Below are 26,357 nucleotides of genomic sequence, written 5' to 3' on the forward strand. Positions count from 1 at the left end.
CTCTCTCTGCCCCTCCCCTGATTGTGCTCTCTCTTTCTCTCTCTCTCAACACAAATAAACTAAAAAAAAAAAAAAAAAGAATAATGGTGTTTTCAGTAATGGTTATTGAGATATTACTGTTTACTAAATGCTTTATATACATTTTCATTTGTCTTAAACTGTTTGAGATAGTCTTTTACTTTGTTGGTTTGTTTGCTTCACAGATAAGAGAGCTGAGACAAAGAAAGTGTAAGATAACATCCTGCCCCTGTCCGCCCCGCCCCCCAGCTAGGAAATGGCAGGTGGGCAATTCAGTTACCTGTGTGTCCCCTCACTTTGTGAAAGGAGCCCGTAACTCCTCCATGAGTTGTTCCAGTGAGCTCTGAGTCTCACGCCTAATAAATGATTCCCACCACCCCTGCACCCAAAAAAGCTTTGCATCAGTTGAGGGAGAGGAAGAGCTTTGAGGAAGAGAGTAAGAAGACATAAAGGAAGCAGGAAGCCACTTGGAAGGGTAGAGAAAGCCAAGTCTAAATTACTTTGTGTTTTTGAACAGCTGTCTCTCAAGGATTTGCTTTGGTGTCATACTGAATACTTATAGATAATAAAATAATAAAATAACTTTGATTTTTGCTTGTTTTGTGGGTTTTTTTTTGCATTTTTACTAAAATATTAAGCAATTGACCACTCCAGATAAAGCTGTTCTAACACTTGTGTGGCCACTCCTACTGGACGCCAGACATTTTCAAAAGTGAACTGGAAGCAGAACGGTATAAGTCTGACATTTTCTCTCTTTTTTAAAAAAAAAAATTTAATATTTATTTTTTGAGAGGGAGAGACAGAGTGCGAGCGGGGGAGAGGCAGAGAGAGGGAGACACAGAATCTGAAGCAGGCTCCAGGCTCTGAGCTGTCAGCACAGAGCCTGATGCAGGGCTCAAACTCAGGAACTGTGAGATCATGACCTGAGCCAAAGTCAGAAGCTCAACCAACTCAGCCACCCAGGCACCCCATAGTCTGACATTTTTTTAAGAATAGAGGAAAATAACTCATCCCCTCCCTTTCCCCAATCTTTCAGTTTGGTCAACTTGTTTTACAGACTTCCCTTCAGGAAAAAGGCTGTCAGCACCATTCTATGATTATTAAGAGCCATTAACATTCTGTTTAAGAAATGCTTACTCCTATCAAGGGATATTTTTGCTTTAATGAGACTTCTTCCCACACTGAGGTGTGAAGGTAGGGCCCAAAGGCACAAATGATCTTCAGTCTTGGTTCTTTTTTTTTTTAAGTTTCATTTATTTATTTATTTATTTATTTATTTATTTATTTATGTATGTATTTATTTATTTATTTAGAAAGCATGAGCAGGGGAGGGGCAGAGAGAGAGAGGGAGAGAGAGAATCCCAAGCAGGCTCTGCACTATTAGCACAGAGCCTAATGTGGGGCTTGAACTCACAAACCGTGAGGTCATGACCTAAGCAGAAATCAAGGGTCAGACACTTAACTGACTGAGCCACCCAGGCACCCCTTCAGTCTTGGTTCTTTTAGCAGCTCACTTCTTGTGTTTTTATATTATAGAACTGTTTTTGTGATGCTTTGAAAGCAATCCTTGTCTCATCCTTTAGTACACTTAAGTATACTTTTCTCTACTCCGTACCTGAAAAAGACAGAAAGCAGGAAAAGAAGGAAGGAAGGGAGGAAGAACGTGTGTAGGGCATGCTTCCATCTGGGCTCTGTCACTAGAAAACCTTTTGCCCACATCACTAAACCAAGAGAGAAGCTAGGTTTCCTTGGTTGTAAATGAGTCTCCGCAGGGATCCCCCCTGCCTTGCAACTCAAAGTGTGGTCCTCCAGGCAGCAGCAGTGGTGTCACCTGGGAGCTGGTTGCACGTGCCGAATCTCTGGCCCCACCCAGACCTACTAGAGTTGTATCTGCAGTTTAACAAGATCCGCAAGTGATTTGTGGGCACATTGATTTGAGAGGCGCTGTCCTTGTCCATCTCCCCCATAGCAGGCTATGTAACAGGATCACCCAGGGGGAGCCCCCCGAGTTGCCTTGTCAGTGTGAGGCCCTAGGATACATGTATAGAGTTTAGAGCTCTTCAGGTAATCTGAGGCAGCTAGCCCAGCCCAGAAGCCCACTGTGCCTCATATAGAGGCTAGCCCCCAAGGGCACAGGACAGTGTGAGAGGGGAGGGTGTGTCTGCCTTGGCACATGGAGGAAATCCTGCACATTTTCTCTACTCTCACCCACTAGACCATCTTCCACGATGATTTCTTGTCTGTCTTTCTAAATTTGATCACATGAAATCCTTACTGGGCACCCTACTGTTCTCATGATCAGATATATTCTACGTCTCAGCATCATACATAAGTCCCTTTCTGGTCGGGCCCCTGTCTGATTTTCTTTTCTTTTCTTTTCTTTTCTTTTCTTTTCTTTTCTTTTCTTTTCTTTTCGCTTCATTTCTTTCCTTTTCTTTTTTTAAATTTTTTTTATGTTTATTTGTTTTTGAAAGACAGAGAGAGACAGAGCACAAGCAGGAGTGGGGCAGAGAGAGAGGGAGACAGAATCTGAAGCAGGCTCAGGTGGGGCTCTAACTCACGAACAGTGAGATCATGACCTGAGCCAAAGTCAGACGCTCAACTGACTGAGCCACCCAGGGGCTCCTTTTCTTTTCTCTTCTCTTCTCTTCTTTCTCTTCTCTTCTCTTCTCTTCTCTTCTCTTCTCTTCTCTTCTCTTCTCTTCTCTTCTCTTCTCTCTCTTCTCCTCTCCTCTCCTCTCCTCTTCTCTTTTCCTCTTCTTTTCTCTTCTTTTCTCTTCTTTTCTCTTCTCTTCTCTTCTCTTCTCTTCTCTTCTCTTCTCTTCTCTTCTCTTCTTTTCCTTTTCAGAGAGAGAGCACGAGTGCGAGCTGGGAGGGGCAGAGGGGGATGGAGGATTGGAGGCAGGCTCTGTGCTGTCAGAGAGAGAGGTCTGACCTGAGCCCAAGTCTGATGCTCTACTGACTGAGCCACCCAGGTGCCCCCCTGTCTGATTTTCTTATTTCATTGTACTCCCCCAACTCTCCTCCCCACCAGGAGCCAAACCAAATCCCTCTGCTTGAATACACTGAGCCTTCACACCTCCAGCCTTTCCTGGTGCCATTCCTCCTACCCCTCAGGAGCTGCCATGGTACGGGTGCCTCTCCTTCATTGTTCCCCTCACCCCGTGATGGTGTGTTTAGTACCCATCTAGAAACTGCCCACAAGTGAAGAGACCAATTCTGTCTTGTCTGGACCTGGGTAAGAACAGTTTTGGCTGGGGGTGGGGATGGGGAAGAAGGACAGAAACTTAGTGGGCGTAAGAGAGAATGGGCAGTGAAGAACTATAATCTCCTATAAAGAGACCAATCTATCCAGTAAGCTTTTCTGGGAAGGGAGCAGGGAAATGGAAAGGATCTAGGTGGGGAATTGGAGTCAAGAGAAGTGTTTTGGTGTTTTGTACATGAGAGAAATAGCAGTGTGGTTGTAGGCTGGTGGGAATGATATAGAGGGAGGGTATTTCTTGATGACACAGAGAGGAGAGGAGAGTTGCAGAGCAACAGAGTAGGATGGAGTGGATAAGATGCACAAGGAAGGCCAACCAGCCTTAAAGGGAGTGTGGATTGGCCTCTGTAGTAATAGAGAAATCTGGGGGTCACAGGCTGAGATGCTGGAGGGTGGACTGAAGAGATTCTGGTATTTTCAATGAAATCAGAAGCAAAGCTATCAGATCAGGGGCTGGGGGGAAGGGATGTGTTGGCGATGAGGGGATTGGAGCAGGTATGAAACTGATGTCCAGGCAAGAGAGAGCACATATGGACCAGGGACATGTAATGATCGCTGAGTAATATTACATCCAAGTGAAGCTAGTGGTCATGAGTTTTAAAGTGAGACCAATCAGCATGGTTGTGTATCTTTCTCTGGCTAAGTTAGTTGCACAGGCACAAGAACACATGTTCCCTGCCCTCCCGAAGATTATGTTTTAGAAAGGAAGATGGCATTAGATCAATAATTCCTTGTTTATTACAATGTGATGGCTGCTGTATTGAAAAACACAGAAAGCAAGAGAGCATCCAACATGGATACCTGGCCTGGCCTGAGTGCCTGAAGTGAGTCTTGTATGTTTGGAATGAGGTACTAGAAAAGACTTAAATTCTTGCCTTTTTTTTTTTTGAGAGAGCAAGCGATCAGGGGAGGAGCAGAGAGAGAGACACACACACATAGAGAGAGAATCCCAAGTAGGCTCCGAGCTGTTAGCACGGAACCCAATGTTGAACTCATGAACCATGAGATCATGACCTGAGACAAAACCAAGGGTCGGACGCTTAACCGATTGAGCCATGCAGGTTCCCTGTTTTTGTTTTTGTTTTAAATTACAAATAGTGTGGCACAGTAACAGAGTCATAATGAGTTACCCAACAATTTTGTGTTTCTTAGTGATCTGCTATGACTGTCATTCTGTCATATAAGCCATAAACCAATGAGGAAAAGTAACATTTACTCAGAACTTTAGAGCATGTTAAGTGGGCCTAATTCAAGGCAGGAAGGATACTTGAGGAAAATAGGCAGTACATGTAAGATGCATGAAATATATCTTCTCTCTCTTGTTCCATTCGCTTTCTGTTAAATCTTCCTAGAAGATGCCGGCAGTTGCTTAAACATTCATGCCATGGGAGGAGAGAACATATCTTCTTGTGGTCCATGTGGAGCACAAGAGAAGGAGGTTTAGTGGAGGGAGATGGGAATTGCAAAGAGGGGCTGGTGGATATTGTAAATCTAACAGAAGTAGAAGGTTTTAACAGTAAACAGAAACCTTTTGCTTTTCAGCCTGTAAGACCCTGTGAAAATGTTCTGCTTTCGAGAGAGCTGTTGAAATAGCACCTAGGAGAAATTTGCCTCAGGATCTTGAAACCTGTAAACCCAAACCTTTAAAGGGAAGATGTCGGGTCTAGTTGAAATTCTTTGTTAATACCATTTGGTGAGATGAGTGGCCATGGAGGGCCTTGTGCTGTCCCTGGCAGCCCCATATCAGGACCTCTCTCTCAGGGCTTGGCCAGTCAGCAAAACACTCTGGGACTCTAGACCAGTAGCATCAACACCGCCCGTGAACCCTTCACAGACCCACTGAATCAGAATCTCTGGGACGGGGCCCAGCATCTGCATGTAAACATGATCGCCTGGTGATGTGTGTAGCACATTAAAGTTGGAGAAGCGGTGACCTAAAATACTATCGATCTTTCATCCCAGTCCTTTGTTGTCAGCCTATTTGTTAAATAATTTCAGAGATAAATTACTCCTACAGCTCCCAATGAAACCAAAGAGGTGTAAAGAAGCAAGGGCAGGTGCAGTCACACCGGGAGAATGAACAAGAAGTCTTCCAAGAACTCTGCTAAGAGTAGAGCAGGATTCTCTACCTTCGCCTGCTGGCATTTTGGTAATGATAATTCTTTGTTGGAGGGAGAGTCTGGGCACTTAGGCAGCATCCCTGGCCTCTACGCACTGGATGCCAGGAGCGCCCTTCAAGTTTGGGTTTGTGACAACTAATAATGCCTAAAGACTTTGCTCAATGTCCCTTGGGGGGTGAGGAGACAAAATCACCCACCCCCTTGAGAAAGCACAGGCTTAGAGTGATAAGGAGTGTAGGTGTCTTCGGAGGGGGTTATCAGGAAAGGGAATATTTTACAGAGGCAGTGGAGTGGCGTTCCTAAGAGGGGCAATAATATGTGCCAGTGCTCACTGCTCACCAGGCATGGCGTGCATTTTGCATGCTCACCTCTTTTCATCTTTATAACATGTTTGTTGTGAAGCAGGTACTATTTTACCCACCTTATGGATGGAGGAACCAAGGTTTAGAGATTGTCACACTGATAAGTGATATGCAAGGGATTCAGTCCCAGGTTCATTTCATTATTTTTTAAAATGTTTATTTATTTTTGAGAGGGGGGGAGGTTCAGAGAGATGGGGGACAGAGGATCTGAAGCGAGCTCTGTATGGACAGCAGAGAGCCTGATGTGGGGCTCGAACCTCTGAAGCATGAGATGATGACCTGAGCTGAAGTTGGACGCTTAACTGACTGAGCCACCCAGGCCCCCTCCCAGGTTCATTTTAACCATAATGCTACCATAATTGCCAATCGTATACATATATGTGTACATATATGTATATGTATCTTTTATATGTATTCCTTATCTGTGTCTCTGCATCTATGGGTCTGCTGGCCTCTTAACTATCTTCTGAATCTAGGAAGGACTGGAGAGGAGAAACAGCCATTTACTGGCCAGAGCCCCAAACTGACTTTCAAAGCACTTGAGCAGGCTGGCAAGGCAGGTATCCAAGCACAGTATCTTCTCCGTGGCAGCTTCCGCCCCTCCCCCAGGAGCCTTCACCCTGCTTGTTTGCTCTGATTGCAACCTCTCCCCTCCCCTTGGTGGAAGACAATTCGTTGGTGCTAATCACATCTTCCTGCAGCTTTCTGCAGCAGGAGCCCTGCTGCACACGCCGTCCCCCAGCCGGATGCCTAGATATCAGAGTCCCGACTGTCTGGAGCCTGGTGGGGACAGCTCACACCATCAAAGGGAGCCACTGGGAGGGGAATGCTGACAAGACCAGAGTTCACATGAAAGGGCAGCCTGGGCTTGCCTACCCTGAGAGTCACTTAGAATTTATGGGGCCCCGAGGCCCCTCTGGAGCCCCTGGCTCTGCATAGGGTCAGTGTCTGGGTGGGTTAGAGAGAGCACCTAGCCCTCACTGGATCTCAGCTGCTCCATTTGTAAATTGAGGGGATGGGACCAGATGGTCTTCTAGGGTGTACCTCATAGGGCAGTGGTTTCTCAGCTCTGGTTGTGCATCAGAATCACCTCTGGAGAGAGATCCTGGCTCTCCTGGCCTTCATCTCAAATTCACTCTGCTCTACGGACTGCAGCATGTAAAAGCCCAAGACACTGCAATGCACAGCCAGGGCTGAGAACCACTGCATCAAGGGCTTGGGGCTGGACTGATATAGTGTTGGGGCCCTAGCTCTGTCCTGAGATCCCCACGCATTTACTTAACGCTCTGGGCCTCAGTTTTGCAACTCTGTAAAATGGGGGATATGATGTCTACCTCATGGAAGTAAAGCAATAAAATTAGGTATATTGGCAAAGTGATGGTCCATGGCAGGCATTCAGTGTGAGCAGGCTCCCTTCTCCAGCCTCCTTCTGACACTCTGTTAGACAGTGCTATGCATTTGTTTTTAAAAATTTTTAATGTTTATTTATTTTTGAGACAGAGACAGAGCGTGAACAGGGGAGGGGCAGAGAGAGAGAGGGAGACACAGAATCTGAAACAGGCTCCAGGCTCTGAGCTGTCAGCACGGAGCCCGATGCGGGGCTTGAACTCACGAACCGTAAGATCATGACCTGAGCTGAAGTCAGACCTTAACCGACTGAGCCACCCAGGCGCCCCTGTGCATTTGTTTTTAAAGAGGAATTTTTATTTTTATTATTTTTATTTTTAAAAAATGTTTATTTTTGAGAGAGAGAGAGAGAGAGAACATGTGTGAGCAGGGAGGGGCAGAGAGAGAGAGGGAGACAGAGGATCTGAAGTGGGTTCCTCACTGACAGCAGAGAGCAGGATGAACTCACGAACTGTGAGATCATGACCTGAGCCAAAGTCAAATGCTTAACTGACTGAGCCACCCAGCTGCCCCTATAGAGGAATTTTTATATTGTGCGTTGGTTTAGGAAATTAAGGGAACCAAACTTCCTTCTGCACTCTGTTCCCAAATATTGATCTTTTCATTCGATCACTGTTGTAATAGGAGTTGTAATGATCTTATGTATGCAGAGTATTTGAAAGTGAACAAAGGAAGATTGTTTTAAAGGACACCTGGGTAGCTCAGTCAGTTGAGTGTCTGACTTCAGCTCAGCTCAGGTCATGGTCTTGCTGTTCTTGAGTTCAAGCCCCGTGTTGGGTGCTGTGCTGACAGCCCAGAACCTGGACCCTGTTTCGGATTCTGTGTCTCCCTCTCTCTCTGCCCTTCCTCCACTCACAGTCTTTCAAAAATAAATAAACATTTAAAAAAAACCGAGAAGATTGTTTTAAGAAGTATTAGAGGGACTGATCTGGTGTGGTGACTGGTTTACCCTCCTCTACTCTCCATGCATTTTCTAAGTACTTCATGCTGAACGCCCTTTAAAAGCTTCCCTTGGCCTGAGCCCAGCGTCCAGTCACCTCAGTGCAGCAAATAAGACCTATTTGGCCCTACATTTAAATTTCTTTAACCTTTTTTGACCTCCCCTTCCCCTCTCACCCTGGACTTCAAACACATGCTTTTAAAAATTGTGGTAAAATATACATAACAAAATTTATTATTTTAACCATTTTAAGGGTGCAATTAACTGCATTCGCAATGTCGTGCAAACACCACCACTATCCATCTCCAGAACTTTTTCATCATCCCAAACTGAAACTCTGTACCCATTGAACAACTCCTCATTCCCCGCACCCCTCCCCCGCCCCCCAGCTTCCTCCATCCCCTGGTAACTTTTATTCTACTTTCTGTCTTCATGAATTTGCCTCTTCTAGGTACCTCATGTAAGTGGCTTTATAAATTTCTTTTTGTGTCTAGTTGATTTCACTTAGCATTATGTTTTCAAAGCTCATCCATGTTCTGTGGCATGGGTCAGAATTCCATTCCACTTGATGGTCAAATAACATTCCATTGTGTATACGTCACATTTTGTTTATCCATTCATGTGTTCATGGACTTTTGGGGTTGTTCTCACCCTTTGGTGAAAAAGTACCTGTTTTCAACTCTTTGGAGATATATACCCAGAAGTGGAATTGCTGGACCACTTGGTAACTTTATGTTGAACTTTATGAGGAACCACCAAACTTTTCCCTGGTGGCTGAATCATTTTTCATTCCCTCCAGCAATTCACAAGGGTTCCAATTTCTCTACATTCTCGCCAAAACTTGTTATTTTCTGTTTTTGTTTGGTTCTAGCAGCCATCTGAGTGCGTGTGAGGTGGTCAGATACAGGTTTCTTGTCAGATCCCTTTCCCCAGCCCAGGTCTGTGCATTTGTGGGTCCCTCTGCCTGAATCTTGCCTTCTCCTCATCCTTCAAGGGTTAACTTAATTTTCGCTTCCACTGCGAAGTCCTCTCTGATCCCCCAAACTAAATTATCTCCTATTTATTTATTTATTTATTTATTTATTTATTTATTTATAATCTCTACACCCGATGTGGGGCTTGAACTCATGACCCTGAGATCAAGAGTTACATGTTCTTCCAACTGAACCAGCCAGACGCCCCTGAATTATCCGTCTTTTAATCTCTTTTTACATTATGCTGTTTGTGTCCTCTGCAGCACTTGCCATAATTTATAATTATACAGTAAGTGATTTACTTTTCAAACTCCTATTGACTCCAGGAGGCAAAAGCTCGTGTTTGTGGTCACCTTGTAGACCCAGTTCTAAGCTCAGTGCATGGTCTATAATAGGAGCTCAATAAACTGTCTCATGAAGTCTTGAGTTGCCTGGAGTTGCCAAGGCAAGCTGAGGCTGAACTGGATGCAGAATTATGGTGAGGGTGATTTTAGAAGTGAACTTGCCAGTTGGTAAAGGCAAAACACAAAGCAAGGGTCTTGACTTTCAGCCTATTTTCTGAGCTAAGAAGTCTTGATGCATTTAGGCTCCTCCCATTAGAATTAAGCCAACCCTGAGAAGTCAAGCAGCCAGCAGGGGTGTGGAATGTGGGGCTCTTCCTGCCTTAGATTGCGTCCTGGCTGCATTACTTTCTGTCTTGTTGCCTTCATCTGTAAGATAGAGATCATATTACCCACCCCCTTGAGGTGAGTATTCAAAGACTAACTAGGGATAAATTTAGAAACACGGACTGGCACCTGGAAAGTTCTTGGTCAATAGTAGTTGCTACTATTATTTAGTAGCTTTCACTCCAGTGCTAGAGGGACATAGATCATGCACAGTTAAAGAGTTCCGCTAACTGCCTCCTCTGTCTAGTGCTCACAGATGGGTCTCAAGGGGAGCTGTCCACCTCTCCCTCTGGTCAGGTCCAGAATTAAGGGAGTTTTAATTTTTGGTTCTTAACATCTCTCCAGGACAGTTCTCTGGTTGTGTGGTCCAGAGGGGGTCACTACAATAATTCTCTAAACATTGCTCCAATAGAGTACTCAGGATAGATGGGAGGCTCTGCCTTCCACCCTGGAAACCAAAGGGGCTGCGGGTACTCTCTCTTTTGTTGCTGGCAGCTGGGGCTGGCCTTGTGATCCGAGCATGGACAAATAGGTGCTTCTGCCTTGGAATCTTGGGTCTTGATATATTCAGGCATAGGCCAAGGGTCAAATAGGGACTCTTCTTGGCAGTTGTGGAAGATTTAAGAGACCACAGTATGACATGAGTGTCCAGTGGTGCCCAGTGTCCAGGGGTGATGATGCCTGTAGTGGCATCCTAGGCAAATGGTTGATTTTTGTTTGTTTTGTTCTATTTTGTTTTGTGGCATGTCTATTTTATTCTGCGTTTAGAAAATATACATAATAACAAAGTCTATTAGGAATTCAGTAATAGTTTTTTTTAATGACTGCTTTATTAGGTTATTACTCATGGCATACAACTCATCTATTGGCTTTTAGTATATTCACAGAATTGTGCAACCATTACCAAAATCAATTTTAGAACGTTTTTATCACTCTTCACACCAATCCCCCCCATACCCATTAACAGTCACTCCCCTCCTCCCTCCCTGCCCTCCCAGCTCTTCACAACATGAATCTACTTTCTGTCCCTATAGACAGCAAACTATTATTTTTTTTTTAAAGTTTATTTATTTATTTTGAGAGAGAGAGCATGTGAGCGGAGAGGGGCAGAGAGAGAGAGAAGGAGAGATAGTGAATCCCAAGCAGGCTCCACACTGCCAGTGCAGAGCCTGATGCAGGGCTTGAACTCAAAAACCATGAAATCCTGACCTTAGCTGAAATCAAGAATTGGGCACTTAACCTACTGAGCCACAGACACCACAACAGCAAACTGTTCTTAAACCAGGATTTAAAGTATACCTTCCTTCCCTTGAGGTAAGGTTTCTACTTAAGTCTTGCATTACTATTGCCACAGAACAAATCACCCCAAAATTTCTCAACCTAAAGCAACATACATTTATTTTCTCACAGTTTTTGTGAAGCAGGAATCCAGGTACCACTGGTGCTGGGCCCTCTGCTCCAGGATCTCTCACAAGGCAGCAGTGTGTTGACCCAGGCTGCTGTCTTATCTGAAGGCTTGACTGGGGAAAGATCTGCTTCCAAGTTCACTAACACTGTTGTTGAGAGGACTCAGTTCCTTGAGAATTATTGGACTAACATCTCATTTCCTCACTAGCTGTTGGCTGGAGGCCACCCTCACTTCCTTGCCACGTGGGTCATCCCAATGTGGTGACTTACTCTAGCAAAGCCAACATAAGAGAGAATCTGCTAGCAAAACAGAAGTCACAATCTTTTGTGACCTCATCATGGAACTGACGTTCCCTCAATGTTTCTACATTCTATTGGTTAGGAGCAAGTTACTAAAGGGGAAGAAATTACACAAGGCATGAATATCAGGAGGCAGGGAGCATTGGGGCCATTTTGGAGGCTCTGTACCAAAACTGTCCTGCAAATGTCCTGCAACCCACCCCCCCAAGTATGAGATCTGTAGGCTATTTAATATCTTTTTAATACATTTTTAAAATTATTTTTAATGTTTATCTTTTGAGAGAAAAAGAGACACAGGGTGCTAATGGGGGAAGGTCAGAGAGATAGGAAGACACAGAATCTGAGGTGGGCTCCAGGCTCTGAGCTGTCAGCACAGAGCCTGACACAGGGCTCAAACTCACGAAAGGTGAGATCACACCTGAGCTGAAGTGGGATGCTTAATGGACTGAGCCACCCAGGCCTCTCTACATTCTTTTTTTACTTGAGATAGCCTGAATTGGTGACTCTTCTTTGCATCCAGACCAATATAGGTGTTTGCTACTTACTATTCTGTAATACTGTGATTCTGAATTCTGTTGATCTAGTTCCTTTCTCTGTGAGGTGTGAGCTACTTGATAAAATTATTGACCCTGCTTGTTACTCCTTTTCCCCCCAAAGTTATCAATTCTGTTTCTGAGTAGTTGACTCTCTCAGAGCCAACTAGGCAGCATCCATCTGAAAACTAGTTTGGGTATCAATCTCCACAAAGATCATAGAAAAGAGGTTAAAAATCTCTTAAATTAGCCCTATCAAAATAGGAAAACTGAGCCCTGTCAATATAACAGTCTCCTATTCAGGTAAGGGTTTTTGTAGTTTGTCCTCATTTGGGCTATGGCCATAGGTTGCTTTCTTTCCCAGAGGTTCTGAAGAATTTTAGTATCAGAAATCCAGGGACACTTGGGTGGCTCAGTCAGTTAAGCGTCTGACTTCTGCTCAGGTCATGATCTTGGGGTCCATGGGTTCGAGCCCTGTGTCAGACTCTGTGGTGACAGATCGGAGCCTGGAGCCTGCTTCAGATCCTGTGTCTCCCTCTCTCTCTGCCCCTCCCCTGCTCATGCTCTGTCTGTCTGTCTCTCTCTCTCTCAAAATAATAAATAAACATTAAAAAAAAAAAAAAAAAGAAATCCAGAGCAAACTAGCAACAAGAAAAGGGAATTTGTCGCCTCACATAACTATGAGAAATACCAGGGAGGCTCACAGCATCAAGAGAACTGTAGAGCTCTGGGGGCTGCAACCAGTGGCCCAGGGCAGGCAGCTCTCCTCTCAGCTCTTGTTGGCATCTCCATAATCTTCTTGTCTCACTTACTTGGCCTCATTCTCTACTATTGTAATCATGCCTTGATATGTGACCTTTAGTCTTTGAGCCAGAAGAGAGAGAAAAGTTGGGTCAACTGTTTATTCCAGGGCCAGGAAGATGGAGTCATATGCTAGGCCAGGCCTGGGTTACATGGCCACATTCTTGTTGCCAGAAGAAGGACCGTGAAAAACCAATAGCCACTACTGCCCAGCTCAGATCAACCATGTAAGTGATCCCTGAAATAGTGGAGATCCCATACTGGGAAGCATTGTCTGTGATAAGGCCCTGTCTAGGAAATGCGTTGGATGGATTCTTTTTTTGGCCAATGTTTTTCATTGTCCAGTGTCTTAGTCCACTGGCAAAATAGAGTCACATTGAATTTTTCCGTTATAGATTTCTTACTCCCTAACTACTTGACAGTTGGGAAAAAATTATTGGTAGAGACATGAAGGCCAGGGATGACATGGAAAATAGCTGTCCGTTTCATAGACTCATGACCAAGATTAAATTATAATAACAAAAGAGGCCACAACTTTTTATATACTGTTTATTTTTTGTGATTTATGGGCAGATTGTCATTTTTTGTTTTTATCCTTTCAAGTAAGGAATGATTTGTCAAGTTTATGAAAAGCACATGCATTCAGAGACTCATTAATCTTAGTGCCAAGGGTAAGTCTTGTTTTCAGACCCATATAAATATGGATTGAGGTCAAGATCAGACTTGACCTTTGGGAGATGTAATATGGTTCTACTTTTGAATACGTATATTGACACTGAAGTTACCCTAGTAATTCTTCTAGACAAGTGCTATAATAGTCTCCCTAAAAACTCGTCTTGTCCTGGTACCATTCACAGTTGATCAGGGATGTTCTGACAGCCAATCACTTGTTCTTTGCCACATCTTTATGGAGGGCCTTGTATGTGCTAAGTGCTAGAAGCAATTGTGTGGGATAATATGCCTGATCCTACCTACTTTATAGCTAGGTTTAGAGTTCTCCCCTCAAGTAAGGAAGAAGCTCACTTTTAAATTTAGACTGGAATCCAGTATTAAGGATGGCAGTGGGGTGTAAAAAAGTAAAGATGAAACTTACTTGATGTCTCCCAGAGGGATAGGGGAGTGTGGGGTCAGGAACTTGGTTCTTGGTTCAGACAGACTAGAAATTGACTCTTAGCAAAGACACCTCCTAGCTTTGTGACACTGGGAAAATAGTTAACTTCTTTAAGCCTTGGTTTTCTCATCTGTAAAATGGGATTAATAATAATATAAACCCTATAGGATTGTTTGATGTGTTTTTAATAAGATAATCCAAGTAAGACATTTAGCATTGTGTGGGCATATTGCTTTAAAAGCACTAAAGTAGTTGTAATAATCTCAGGAATAATAATTTATTGGGGGGGTCCCTGTGTCCCCTTTATACCACACTTTTTTTTAACAGTTTTTTTTAAGTTTATTTATTTTGAGAGAGAGAGAGGGAGGGAGGAAGGGATGGGCAGAGAGAGAGAGAATCTCAAGCAGGCTCTGCACTGTCAGCACAGAGCCCGAAGCAGGGCTTGATCTCACAAACCATGAGATCATGACCCGAGCAGAGATCAAGAGTTGGTCGCGTGACTAAGCCACCCAGACGCCCCTACACAGGCTTTTATAAACTCTCCCAGGTCTTGGTATAAAAAGTAATCCACCCCCACCACTGGTCAGGCAGCATGGGGTCTCTTGGCAGAGGCTTTGGAACAAGGCTGACTTGGGTATATAGGCAGGATTTAACTCTCAGAGATCCAGTTCCTCAACTGTAAAATGAGACACTACAACATGTCATGAGGATTAAAGATAATATATTTAAGTGTGTGGCAGATAATAAGCTCCACTGTAGGCTGGCTTTAAAAAAATTCCCCACCTGGCCATCTTTGCCATCCCAGGTCATAGGGATGGTGTAAGTGGGGATCTCTAGAAGGCAAATCTCAGTTGTCCCTACTGTCATTTTTATTCTCATTCTCACTGGTCCTGAGCCAGACTTCACTGCTTTTAGATCTGGCCTGATTTCCTTCAAACAAAGGCCTATGAAGCCATGATAATGGCACTGCCATTTAGAAATATGGTCTTCATATAACACACTTCCTAGCACAGGTGCCAGTCAAGAGGCAACATAAACATCAATCTTAGCTCTACAGAGAATGAGCATGTAAGACTGAGTTATAAATACACATTAACGTGATTAAGACTTTGCATCAAGACTGGCAAGAAACATTAGCAAATAAAAGATTTGTTTGATAGAGAAAAATTAATGTTCAAAGGTCAAAGTTTCCTGAGGAAAGTTTTCACCACTTCTGCCTGGTACTGAAAAGCTACAAATCAGTAAAAAGTCTGCATTTCCCCAAGTTATCGATTCTTCCTTCACATTGCAGATTGTTCTAACACCATTTCCCATGGGTCTATGCAGAAGAGAAAAAAGCATAGGGGAAAAAAGCTTGTGTAGGAGCTTGGTGACATTTACTGACATTTTCCCTGCTTGTGTCTTACAGCGTACTTCTGCTTCCTCCTATCTGCTCTGGGTGTGACAGCTGGTGCCCATCGCTTGTGGAGCCACAGGTCCTACAAAGCCAAGCTGCCTCTGAGGATATTTCTGGCTGTTGCCAACTCCATGGCTTTCCAGGTGGGGAATGGAGGGTCCTCTCTGCCTTAGGGACCCAGCGCAGATGGCACTGTGGGTGGAGGCACAGACCTGCTCCCTGTGGACTGATCATTCCTTCACTTCCATTCCAGGCTCAGTAATCAGGTCCCTAAGCATTCCCCTTCTGTCCCAAATTTCTATCTCCTTGTAGCTTTAGATATGGTAAAATGTTCCCTAGGGGCTTTGTGCCCCTAGGAATACTAAACCACAGAGGAGGAACGAGATTCCTCCACCCAAAACGCATGCCCCGAAACCCTCAACATTTGTCCGGCTCTACCCATGGCCAAGTTCTGTGCTGAGCATGCTATCTGCATATTGCGTTTGACCCTCATAGTAACCCCATGAGCTAGGTGTCCTATGTGTCCCCATTTTACAGATGAGGAACTAAAGCTTAATGAGGTTAAAGAACTTGCCAAATTACATGGCTGAAAGCGGTATATCCTGGATATATATATGCCCTGGATGCAAATGCAGATCTGACTCGAAAGCCATTCATTGCTCCTAGAAAACATACCCTATCATTTTGTGGTAGAGGTCTATTAAATATGGTGCTGGAAGACAGGATTTTAGCCCTACTCTGATGGTTGCTGGTAATCACTTACTCATCTTCAGTTTCTTCATCTATAAAAATAAGAATATGACTTCACTCCCATAGTTGTTATGAAATCATTAAAAATTGCAGGGAAGTATAAAAATGTAAGAGAGTCATCACTGCATTAGGATTGGGCCATATCCTTTAGGACTATTCCAGTTGTAGAACATTCCCCACCACCTTGGGCACTTTCTGAGCTGCTGGATTTTGAGTTGATTATGAATTTTTGTTTTCCCAGCTTCTCATCTGATCCAGGTAGGGTGGATGGGAACAACGTGCTTTCAAAGTTTCTGCCAATATATGAATGCAGATGATTCCAGGCTCCATGTATTTTCACCCATTGGGAAGAAATGGTGATTTGCAAAATGGCTTTAGGGTTCAGGGAAACAGGCAACCCTCAAACATGCAAGTCACGTGGCTATCTCTGCAGTGGGCCTCCCATCCCTACAAGACAACCTGACCCTGAGCATTTCTCCAAGTTGCTCTCATGTCTAAGGGTTCATTTCCCTATTTCCCTCCCACAGTTTGAGCCTTCATAAAGCACATAGGATATAACACAATAGACCTTAGGGAACACAATTCATATTATGGATATCTCTTGGTTATAATTCAAGCAGTCGGGAATTACTACCAGGTCCTGGAGAAAAAGCTATTGTGCACAGAAGAGCAGTTGGCAAATTCTTGTTTTCATGTTCTTTTGTTCATCATCGGCAATGTGAACTACACCACACTTTGTTTTGACTTCAACCATCTTAGTTTAATGTTGTGCTTTGTTTATCATAACAATGAGTTATGATAATGATAATTTAGAAACTCATTGACTTGGGCCTTAGATGCTATTTAGGACTTAACTCTGTAATTTTCATTTGTTTTGTTTGAGCAGTTTATTATTTCTAACCTTCAATTACACACTCATGTAGTTACAAAGCACCTCCATTATTAAAATTTTTTTCCAACCTAAACAACCTGAAATTGAGAACATAAAATTCTTATTTCCCTTTTCCCAATGAAACTATTTACTTACAACTTAATTTTTGATGACCTGAGTTTCCTCAGCATAACATCACATAACAGAACATCACACTGTGATTTTAACTTGACTTTGGGGAGAAAACACATTCTAGAGGAAGTACCCAGGTCCTGGAATAAATTCTTGGCACTGCTATTTGCTACATGTGGGTTTTTGTGCAATTCCCTCTTCCTTTGTCTGTGAAGGAGGGGGGAAATAAATAATGTTTACTTCACAGTTTTTTGGAAGGATGAAATAATGAATAAAAAATGCCCAACTTACAGTTGCATTCAGTGAATATTGTTCTCTCTTCTTTATGAGAATTGGCGTAGTGTCTCATTCATTCATTCATTTCTGTGTTATGGTGCCTGGTACATAGAAGGCACTCTGAGAGTTTGTTAAAGAAATGAGAAATGAATTAATACTTTCAAGAAGTATTTTTGGAAACAATCAAATTTGAACTGTGCCTACTTCTTTCAGGCTCACATTGTGGCGGATTCCCTACCCCCCCCCCCATTCATTTAACAAATATTTATTGAGTACTTACTCTATGCCAGGCACTGAGCTAGGCACAGTGGGTATAATGTTAGCAAACACAGTCCCAAGCCTTGTCTTCGTATAGCTTTCCATCTAGTGGAATATTAGAATTCCCCCAATTTCCAGGTGGAAATGTCAGTACTTCATGGGTCTGGGGTTTATAACAACATCATAGACCTAGGTAAAAGGTATCTGTAAGGTCAGCATAGGGCCAGCTTCCATACAGTGCAAAACTGTGTCAGTGGGAAAGAGTACAGTCGATCCAGACCACTTAACCCTGGAGAGAGAAGAACCTAGGAAAGTAAAAATGTGCTATGATCTGTCCATGTAGGGTACAGACCTGCAACCCTGATTTAATGCAGAGTCATTGATTTAGCTTCCCTTTGATGTCCTCATGGGTTTTTGAAGATAATTTCAAAGGTTCTCCTGTGCTTTACTCCATCAGAATGGTCATGCCTTTGGCCATAATGGACGAGTCATGCCATGGTTATCTGTATTTGAAGACAATGAGCAGGGCTTTTGCTAGAAGCTGCAAGCGAGATCTTCAAGAACAATCTTCTTAAAATTGGGGCTTAAACATTTGAAACGTCCTGTTCTCTTTCTTCTGTAGAAGATGTATGCACATGGGGCAGGGGTGATAGTGGGAAGGTGTTTTAGTCTGAAAGATGAAGACAGGGCAGGAATGATAGACAAGGAGCTATGATAATCCTCTGTCCCTTTCATTCAGCAGACACCCCCTGAGCTCCTCTCTGGCCCATTCTCCTTCCATATCAGTAGGATGCCAGTCAACCTAAATATGGGTTGCAAATTCCTTGTAATTTTCTGCTAGCTAAATATGGACCCAGGTGAGATATTTCTACCATCCAATGGTACCCAAGAGTTCAGCTTTCACAAGCACTAGCCAGGGCTTTGGATTTGTGCTTTCACATTCATGCACACACCGCTTCTGGGTGCAACTGGGTCTTTCATGAGCTTAGCCAAATAGCACCTGTTAGAGATTGCAGCCTCCTCTCTGCCCATGATTACTCATCAGATCCTAGTAAAGAGGCATTGGGTTTTGAGCTGGAAGGGAGTTAGTCTAACTCCTCTTATTTTGCAATAAAGGGTCAAGAGTAGTATAGAGAGGCCCAGAGAATGTCAGTGACTTGTGAAAGGTCACATAGCAAGTTAGTGGGTGGACCAGAGGGAAACCTGTCTCCTGACCCTCAGGCCAGGGATGCTTTAGGCTCATCTCTGGGTGTTCTTGTGTGATGTTCAACAGTGTGATCTGTGAACAGCTTCTAGTTGGCTCTTGTTTTTGTATCCACTGTGACATCTTGGTTTTTAATTGGTATATTTAAACTATTCACATTTAAAGCGATTACTGATATAGTTGGAGTAACATCTACCCTGTTTCTGTTTGCTACTCATTACCCTTGTTCTTTGTACCTTTTTTGTCTTCCCTAGTTTTAACTGCACATTTTACATGATTTTCTTTTCCTCTCCCCTTTTAGCATATTAACTATACTTCTTTTTACAGTTGTGTAATGGTTGCTTTAGAGTGTGTAATACACATTTAGAACTAATCCAAATCCACTTTCAAATAACATTATGGCACTTCGCAGCAACCTTATAACAGAGCATTTCCAATTCTTCCTTCCTATCCCTGATGACATCGCTGTCATTCATTTCACTTATCCATGAGCTCTAATCAACAAATACATTGTTGCTACTATTATTTTGAACCAAGTGTTATCTGTCAGATCGATTAATAAGAATAATTGAAGTTTTGTTTTACTTTCATTTTTTCACTCTCTAATGCTCTTCTTTCTTTATGTAGATCTGGGTTTCTAACCTATGCCATTTTCCTTCTCTAAAAAAATTCTTCTATCATTTCTTGCAAGGCAGTTCTACAAATGACAAATTCTCTCAGTTTTTGTTTGTCTGAGAAAGTCTTTATTTCTCCCTCACTTTTGGTGAATAACTTTGTTGGATATGGAATTCTAGGTTTCCAGGGTTTTCTTTCAACACATTAAATAATTTATTTCACTTTCTTCTTGCTTTCATGTTTTTTAAGATACATCTTAATAAATAATAAATCTTAATAAATAAATCTTAATAAATAAATCTTAATAAATAAATAAATAAATCTTAATAAATAAATCTTAATAAATCAATCAATCTTAATAAGTCTTAATAAATAAATCTAAATAAATAAATAGGGGCGCCTGGGTGGCTCAGTCGGTTGAGCGTCCGACTTCAGCTCAGGTCACGATCTCGCGGTCCGTGAGTTGGAGCCCCACATCGGCTCTGGGCTGATGGCTCGGAGCCTGGAGCCTGCTTCCGATTCTGTGTCTCCCTCTCTCTCTGCCCCTCCCCTGTTCATGCTCTGTCTCTCTCTGTCCCAAAAATAAATAAACATTAAAAAAATTTTTTTTAAATAAATAAATCTTAATAAATCTTAATAAATAGAGGTAATAAATACCTCTATAGGGAAGATATTTTTCCCTCTGTCTTCTTTCATTATTTTCTCTTTGCTTTTGATTCTCTGCAGTCTGAATATGATATATATGTATATATATATATATATATATATATATATATATATATATATATATATAAAATATTGCTATTCATCCTGCTTAGTGTTATCTGAGATTCCTGGATCTATGGTTTGGTGACTGTCACTAATTTTGGAAAAATTTTCAGCTATTATTACTTCAAATATTCCTGCTGTTTGTTCCTTCTTTTCTCTCTATTTCTTCCCCTTGTGGTATTCTAATTATACATTTGTTATACCTGTTATAATTGTCCTATGGTTCCTAGATATTCTATCTCTTCTTTTTGCATTTCAGCTTAGGAAGTTGCTATTTATGTATCTTCAAGATCACTGATTCTTTCTTTAGCCATGTCCAGTATTGGTGAGCCCATCAAAGGCATTTTTCTTCATTTGTTACAGTTTTTCTGACTTCCAGCATTTTTCTTTCATACTTTCTTAGAGTTTCCATCTCTCTGCTTATATTACCCATCTGTTCTTGCATGGTGTCCACTTTTTCTTTTAAAGCTCTTAGCATGTTAACCATAGTTGTTTTAGATTTCCAGTCTGATATTCCAACATCTCTGCCATATGTGGAATCTAATTCTGATGCTTGCTTTTTTCTTTCTAGATGGGATTTTTTGCCTTTTAGCATACTTTGTAACTTTTTGTTGAAAGCTGGAGATGATGTACTGGGTAAGAGGAACTGAGGAAATAGGGGTTTAGTGTGAAGTTTTATGTTTACCTGGCTAGGAATTGGGCTGTGTGCTTACTATGCACTCTAGCTACGGTGTCAGGGGCTAAAGTTTCCTCTGGTGTCCTTGTTTTTTTCTCTCCTGTATTGTCTTTGGGTTTTCCTAGAGATTTCTTCTTAAATGAGGCTTAAGGCTCAGTTCTTTCAGTTGAGGTCCTGTCATCATACAGGAGCACTATTGACATAGAGATGAGGGGACTAGTTCTCAGTCTCTGAGCCTGAGGTGAGTATTTCCCCTCCCCAGGTCAGTTAGGCTTTGGTAAAACCCCGGTTGATTAGGATCTGGTAAAATAGTTTCTCTTGAAGACTGGTCTTGAAAAGAGAACAGAGAGCACTGTGTGTATTTCAGAATGATTACTTTTCTCCTCCACCTGCTGGGAGAACCAGCTGTTCACAGTGAGAACCTGATAGGGCTCCTGGAGGTAAAATTTATGAAAGTTGGGGCCCCCTAGTCCTGGACCTTCGTGTTTTTAACTCTCAAGCTTGTCCACACTAAGACTTGAGCAGTTCATCAATTATGGTTTAAAGGTGCCTGCCCATCCTGGCACCAGCTGCGGGCTTTTGCTCCTGAGTTTCTGCCTCTGGGAGGCAGTGACTCTCTGTAATGGCCTGTTTATGTCTCTAGTTTTGGGGGCAATAGTGTGCCCTGCGGCCTCATTTCTCTGATGCATCTAAGACGAGTTGTTGATTTTCAGTTCATTTGGATTTTTGTTGTTGTTGTTGCAAGGCTGGGGAGTGACGGACTACTTCCAAGCTCTTTACATGTCTGACCAGAAGGTGGAAGTTGGTGTGATTTGTAAATGGACCAACTTTGTCTCTAAATATGTCAGATAAATCACATGGTCATGGGCCGTAAACTTTGGCAAGTCTAAACTCTGCAACAATAAAACAAAACAATTATCTAGAGCTACTACATACTGTCACTTCACTAAGTGCTTTATATGGTCTTCTGACAATACCCCTAAAAGGTATTTGTTATTTGTTATTTGTTCCATTTGATAGGTGGGGAAATGGAAAGAAAAGAGCTTACATAACCTGTCCAAGGACACACGTACTGAAATGACACAAGGGGAATTTTAAGTGCAGAGGCTCGACTCCAGAGGTCCCGCTCTCGCTGCGACACTCCAGTGCCTCTCCCAGGATCAAAGGATATGTTTATCCTTTCATTCAGCAGATAGATGGACTAAGCATTCTTCCAGGCACTGGAGAACACGACAGACAGGCGGACAGGTCCCTGTCCTCATAGAGTATATATTTCAGGGGGAAAGAGAGCAAATAAGTGAGCAAATGAGTCAAGAAAGGTACTCAGAAGGGAGAGAAGAAGGTGAAGAATTTAAACACAGCGATGTGACAGAGTGCCAGGGCAGTGGCTTCTTTGGAGAGGTTGGTGAGAGAAGTCCTTGCTAAGGAGGTGACATTAGAGCTGAGACCTGAGGGAGACAACTGGTAGGGGAAGGGGGATCCAGATGGGAGGAGGAGCCAAAGCAAAGATGGGAACAAGAATGATGTATTCAAGGAAGAGAAAGGTGGCCAGTGTGGCTGGTCCACGTGGGTGTGGGAGACGGTTACTGAAGAGATTATAGAGAGGGGGATGGACGCCACATCAGTGCAGGGCTCCGTCAGGTATAGCAAGGAGGTTGGATGCTGTTCTAAATGCCACGGCAAGGCACTCTGGAACTTTAGGAGGGGGAACAACATGGCCTCATATGTTTTAGTGACATGATTAAGCCTCAGACCATAGTCATGAGACCCTGGAGGTGTTGTGGTGGATTCAGGATCATAGACCAGTCCCCAAGGCTGGGTCTGTGTGGATGTGCACAAGAAGGAGAGGGACCTGCATATGAAGCAGTGACCTCGCTGCCAGCTCAGGGTGTTAGCAACAGCCCCTGGTGGCAGTTGGGTGGGAGAATAAAACATCAGAACACTTACTGCAGGCTCAAGAATCCTTACCTTTACGTGGTTCCCTGGGCAGGCTCTAACTCTGTCTGCAGAGATCCTGTTTCAGTATTTGCCACCTTTCCTAACCATGAGTCTGCACCTCAGACATACAGTCTTTCTGCTGCACGAAACAAGTTCGCCTTCCTCCTTTCAAGTTGGGTAGACGTTGTTGGTTTCCTTCCAGTGTAAACAGGGAGTAGCAGAAGTGGCCCTGACCCAGATGCCGTGAGGTTTCTCCGCGTGCTTTTGGAAGATGCTTGCATACCACCTCACGTTGTCTCCACCGCTGCCAGCCCTCCGGGACATGTGTGGAAGCCATGACGGAAGGGCAAACAGCTCAGTTTTCTTTGAGCAACCTCTCTGTTCGTGATGTTGGTGACTTATGGAATCATCAGAGCATTGTTGTCATATGCATACCGTTCTGTAACTCCATCCGTATTGGCAAGGCACTCCTACCGATGACGATGACGGGCTGGAGGCAGGAGGGGAGGGAGAGAGAGAGAAGAAACTTCTGAGGTGGCCGCAGGAGGCACTGCATCTTCTGAGTGTCCTTACCTGGTAGGATTTCCTACCAGTAAAAATGTACCTTGTAAGGCAGAGGTCAAAATGGCTCCTGCCCTAAGATGCCTCACCTCCTTCCTTGTTGTGGATCTAGGTCAGTGAGAGCTGGGGAGAGGAGTGAAACGAACCTCAAGGGAATGAAAAGGTGATAGCCTGGGATGGCCTGAGAAAAGGGAGTCATTCCACAGATGCGTGTACGAGCCAGAGGGCTAGCCTGCCTGTCACATTGCCCTAACCCCGCATCGAGCAGCCACTCCCCATGCAATCTCGCCCTCTGTACAGCGGTGTTTTCCTAAGCATTTCAAGGTGATTACATTTTTATAAAGAAAAAGATATATACTTTAAAGGCACCCAGAGAGTTTTTATTCAAAGAAATAGTTGGTAAAGTAGAGGGTATTTTTACAAACATGTAGCTATCAGATTTTATATATTCGTTTGGCTCCACATCTATATTGGAAGAAATTACACTTGTTGAAGATGAATTCCACATGCAGGCCTGTCAATATAGAATCTATTCTGAAACATATTTTCAAGCTAAGTGTTTCATTCTGCCTGTTTTTCATAAGGAAGTTCTTCGGAGGAGGCACTCAGACCAGGCACCTCCGTAACCGGGCCCTTTTTCCCCCACCACTCTCTTCCTCTCTTAGAACCCACCAGAAGGTTGGAGTGGGAGGAGGGGCTCAGAAGCTGAGTCTAATCCTTTGTCTAACAGCTGAAGAAACTGAGGCCCAAATGTCTGAGCTGATTTTTGTTTATTTCTCCGCATTGTCTCGAAAATTCTGTATAGGTGTCGAAGGACACTGTGTCGCGATTCAATACCTTGATGAGCTATTTCTTCCCAGACCTGCCACCGAACATTTGGGCTGAGCTAGCACTGAGTTGTCACTCCTTACACTTTATTCCCACTGCTCTCCTGCCAAACACTCCACGTTGTTGCTTTCTAGGTTTCCCTACCCACTGATTATTTTGCATTTTGGATGATTTCTCTCCCAGCTGCCTTCATTTGCATTTTTCCTAAATCAAATCTCATTGTGATAATTTCTATTCGTATTTCCAACCTCTTTTTAGATCCATCTGTGTTATTTTCCTGTCCTCAATGATGTCTGCAGCACCTCCTAATTTGGTAACGACCAAAAAACGTTATCAACAAAATGTGTATGCCTTGCCTCTCAGTCATTAATGAAGATGCTAAATAAAACTAGATCTCTCAGGCACATCGGGACCTTCCATGCGCTCCCTCCCCTGCCCCCTCCCCCTCATTAGATAATTGAGCTGTTTCTCATCTCTTGTCCTTGTTTATCAAAGTTCAGACTTTCAATCATCCTGTCTTAGTTCCTGCTAGTGCCAATCAGAGCTCTTGTCCCAGCAGTGTTTCAGGGATGCTATTTCACATGCTTTATTAAGCTCCAAAGGTACAATGGCTACAGGAGCCACTGAATCAACAATTTTAATTAATGGTAAAATTGTTATACTTTTATATGCCAGAGGAAATTTCTAGCCTTGCTTTTAAAAACTCTTAGAAGACAGACACATTTGATTATCTTCATCTTCTCCAGTTGACTCCTCTATGGCTTTTTGTGTAAATCTGCTAGTTAAGTCCTTTCTAATTTAAAGGTGCATAAACCCCTGTGTGCTTCTGAGGAATACAAGAGATGTACAAGAAATGGCCCTTGTCATAAGGAGCTGACAGTCTGAGAGAGCCGGCTAGCCTTTTGTGTGATAAAAGGGGACTTTTACAAGACAGTGTGGAGTTAAATTGTCTCCAAAGCTTCATCCTGAGTCTTAGGGCTGCCGAAATATGAATACGGGCTAGGGTACTGGGATAAAACCTAATGCAGAAATGGAGTTAGACCTTCACAGGTGAGAAGGATTTGCGTAGGCAAGGAAGAAAGGGAAAAGTAGGGGCGCCTGGGTGGCTCAGTCGGTTAAGTGTCCGACTTCAGCTCAGGTCACGATCTCGCGGTCTGCGAGTTCGAGCCCCGTGTCAGGCTCTGGGCTGATGGCCCAGAGCCTGGAGCCTGCTTCCGATTCTGTGTCTCCCTCTCTCTCTCTGCCCCTCCCCCGTTCATGCTGTGTCTCTCTCTGTCTCAAAAATAAATAAACGTTAAAAAAAAAAATTGAAAGGGAAAAGTAGGGGAAAGACTTGAGCACAGGTGGAGAGAGAGGAGTGATAGTGGCATGCTGGAGGGGGTCCCCGCAGAGTAGAAAGTTGGTCTGACTGGAGAAAGAAACAGACTGCCATAGCAGGCTGCAAGCCCAGCTACCTGCAGGACGTCTCTCCCTGGACGTCTCTTAGGCCTCTCCAAACCAATGTGCCCAAAACCGAAGTCGTGACTTTACCGTCTCCCCCTCGACCACTTCTAGTTTTCCCTGCCAGAAATCTGGGTGTCATTCACGATTCCTTCATTTCCCTCATCATCCCTCACTGCTCTCTTTTAGCCAATCTCTTCAAGTTCCACTTTCTAGGTAATATCTTGCATCTGCACACCTCTCCTCTGTGCTCCCCTCTGGTCCAAGCCACCACCATTTCTTGGTTACACTACTGCAAATGCTTCCTAAACTGGTCTTCCTCCTGCAACACGTGCCCCTCTCTGCACTGCAGCCAGACAGAAGTTATCGAAAATTAAACCACTCTCTAGCAAAAATAATAACAATAACAACAATAATAATAATCTTTTGGTGGCTTGGCGTTGCATTTGGAATGAAATCCAGCCTTGTTGTGATGGCCTCAAAGGCCCTGAGTGATCAGGCTTTTGCATCCCAATACCCGCTTTCCACCCCAAGCACACTTCACTACAATTCTGACACTAAGTCCCTGAGCTGGCAGCAGATCCCACAAGATAAAGCCTCAGCCCTCCGCATGGCCACCTCCACTTCAGGTGACAGCCGCAAGTAGGGTTTCCTGGCCCTTGTGCCTTTCACCAACCGGCTACAAACTCCCACAATTCCCTCAGGTGTGATAATTCACCAGAACAATTCAGAACTCAAGAA

The 26,357-nt window shown here is 43.5% G+C and overlaps 1 protein-coding gene across 1 annotated transcript in view; it reads left to right on the plus strand.

Annotated features, from left to right (window-relative positions):
* Positions 1-26,357, plus strand: part of SCD5 (stearoyl-CoA desaturase 5) — a 154,617-nt gene that overhangs the window by 78,404 nt on the left and 49,856 nt on the right. The window contains exon 2 of the mRNA XM_042936065.1: positions 15,312-15,442. Within this exon, the coding sequence (XP_042791999.1) occupies positions 15,312-15,442 (131 nt within the window). The remainder of the gene's footprint in view (positions 1-15,311; positions 15,443-26,357) is intronic.

Source organism: Panthera leo, chromosome B1 (genome assembly GCF_018350215.1).
Source record: "Panthera leo isolate Ple1 chromosome B1, P.leo_Ple1_pat1.1, whole genome shotgun sequence".
In the NCBI taxonomy this organism is placed as follows: Eukaryota; Metazoa; Chordata; class Mammalia; order Carnivora; family Felidae; genus Panthera; species Panthera leo.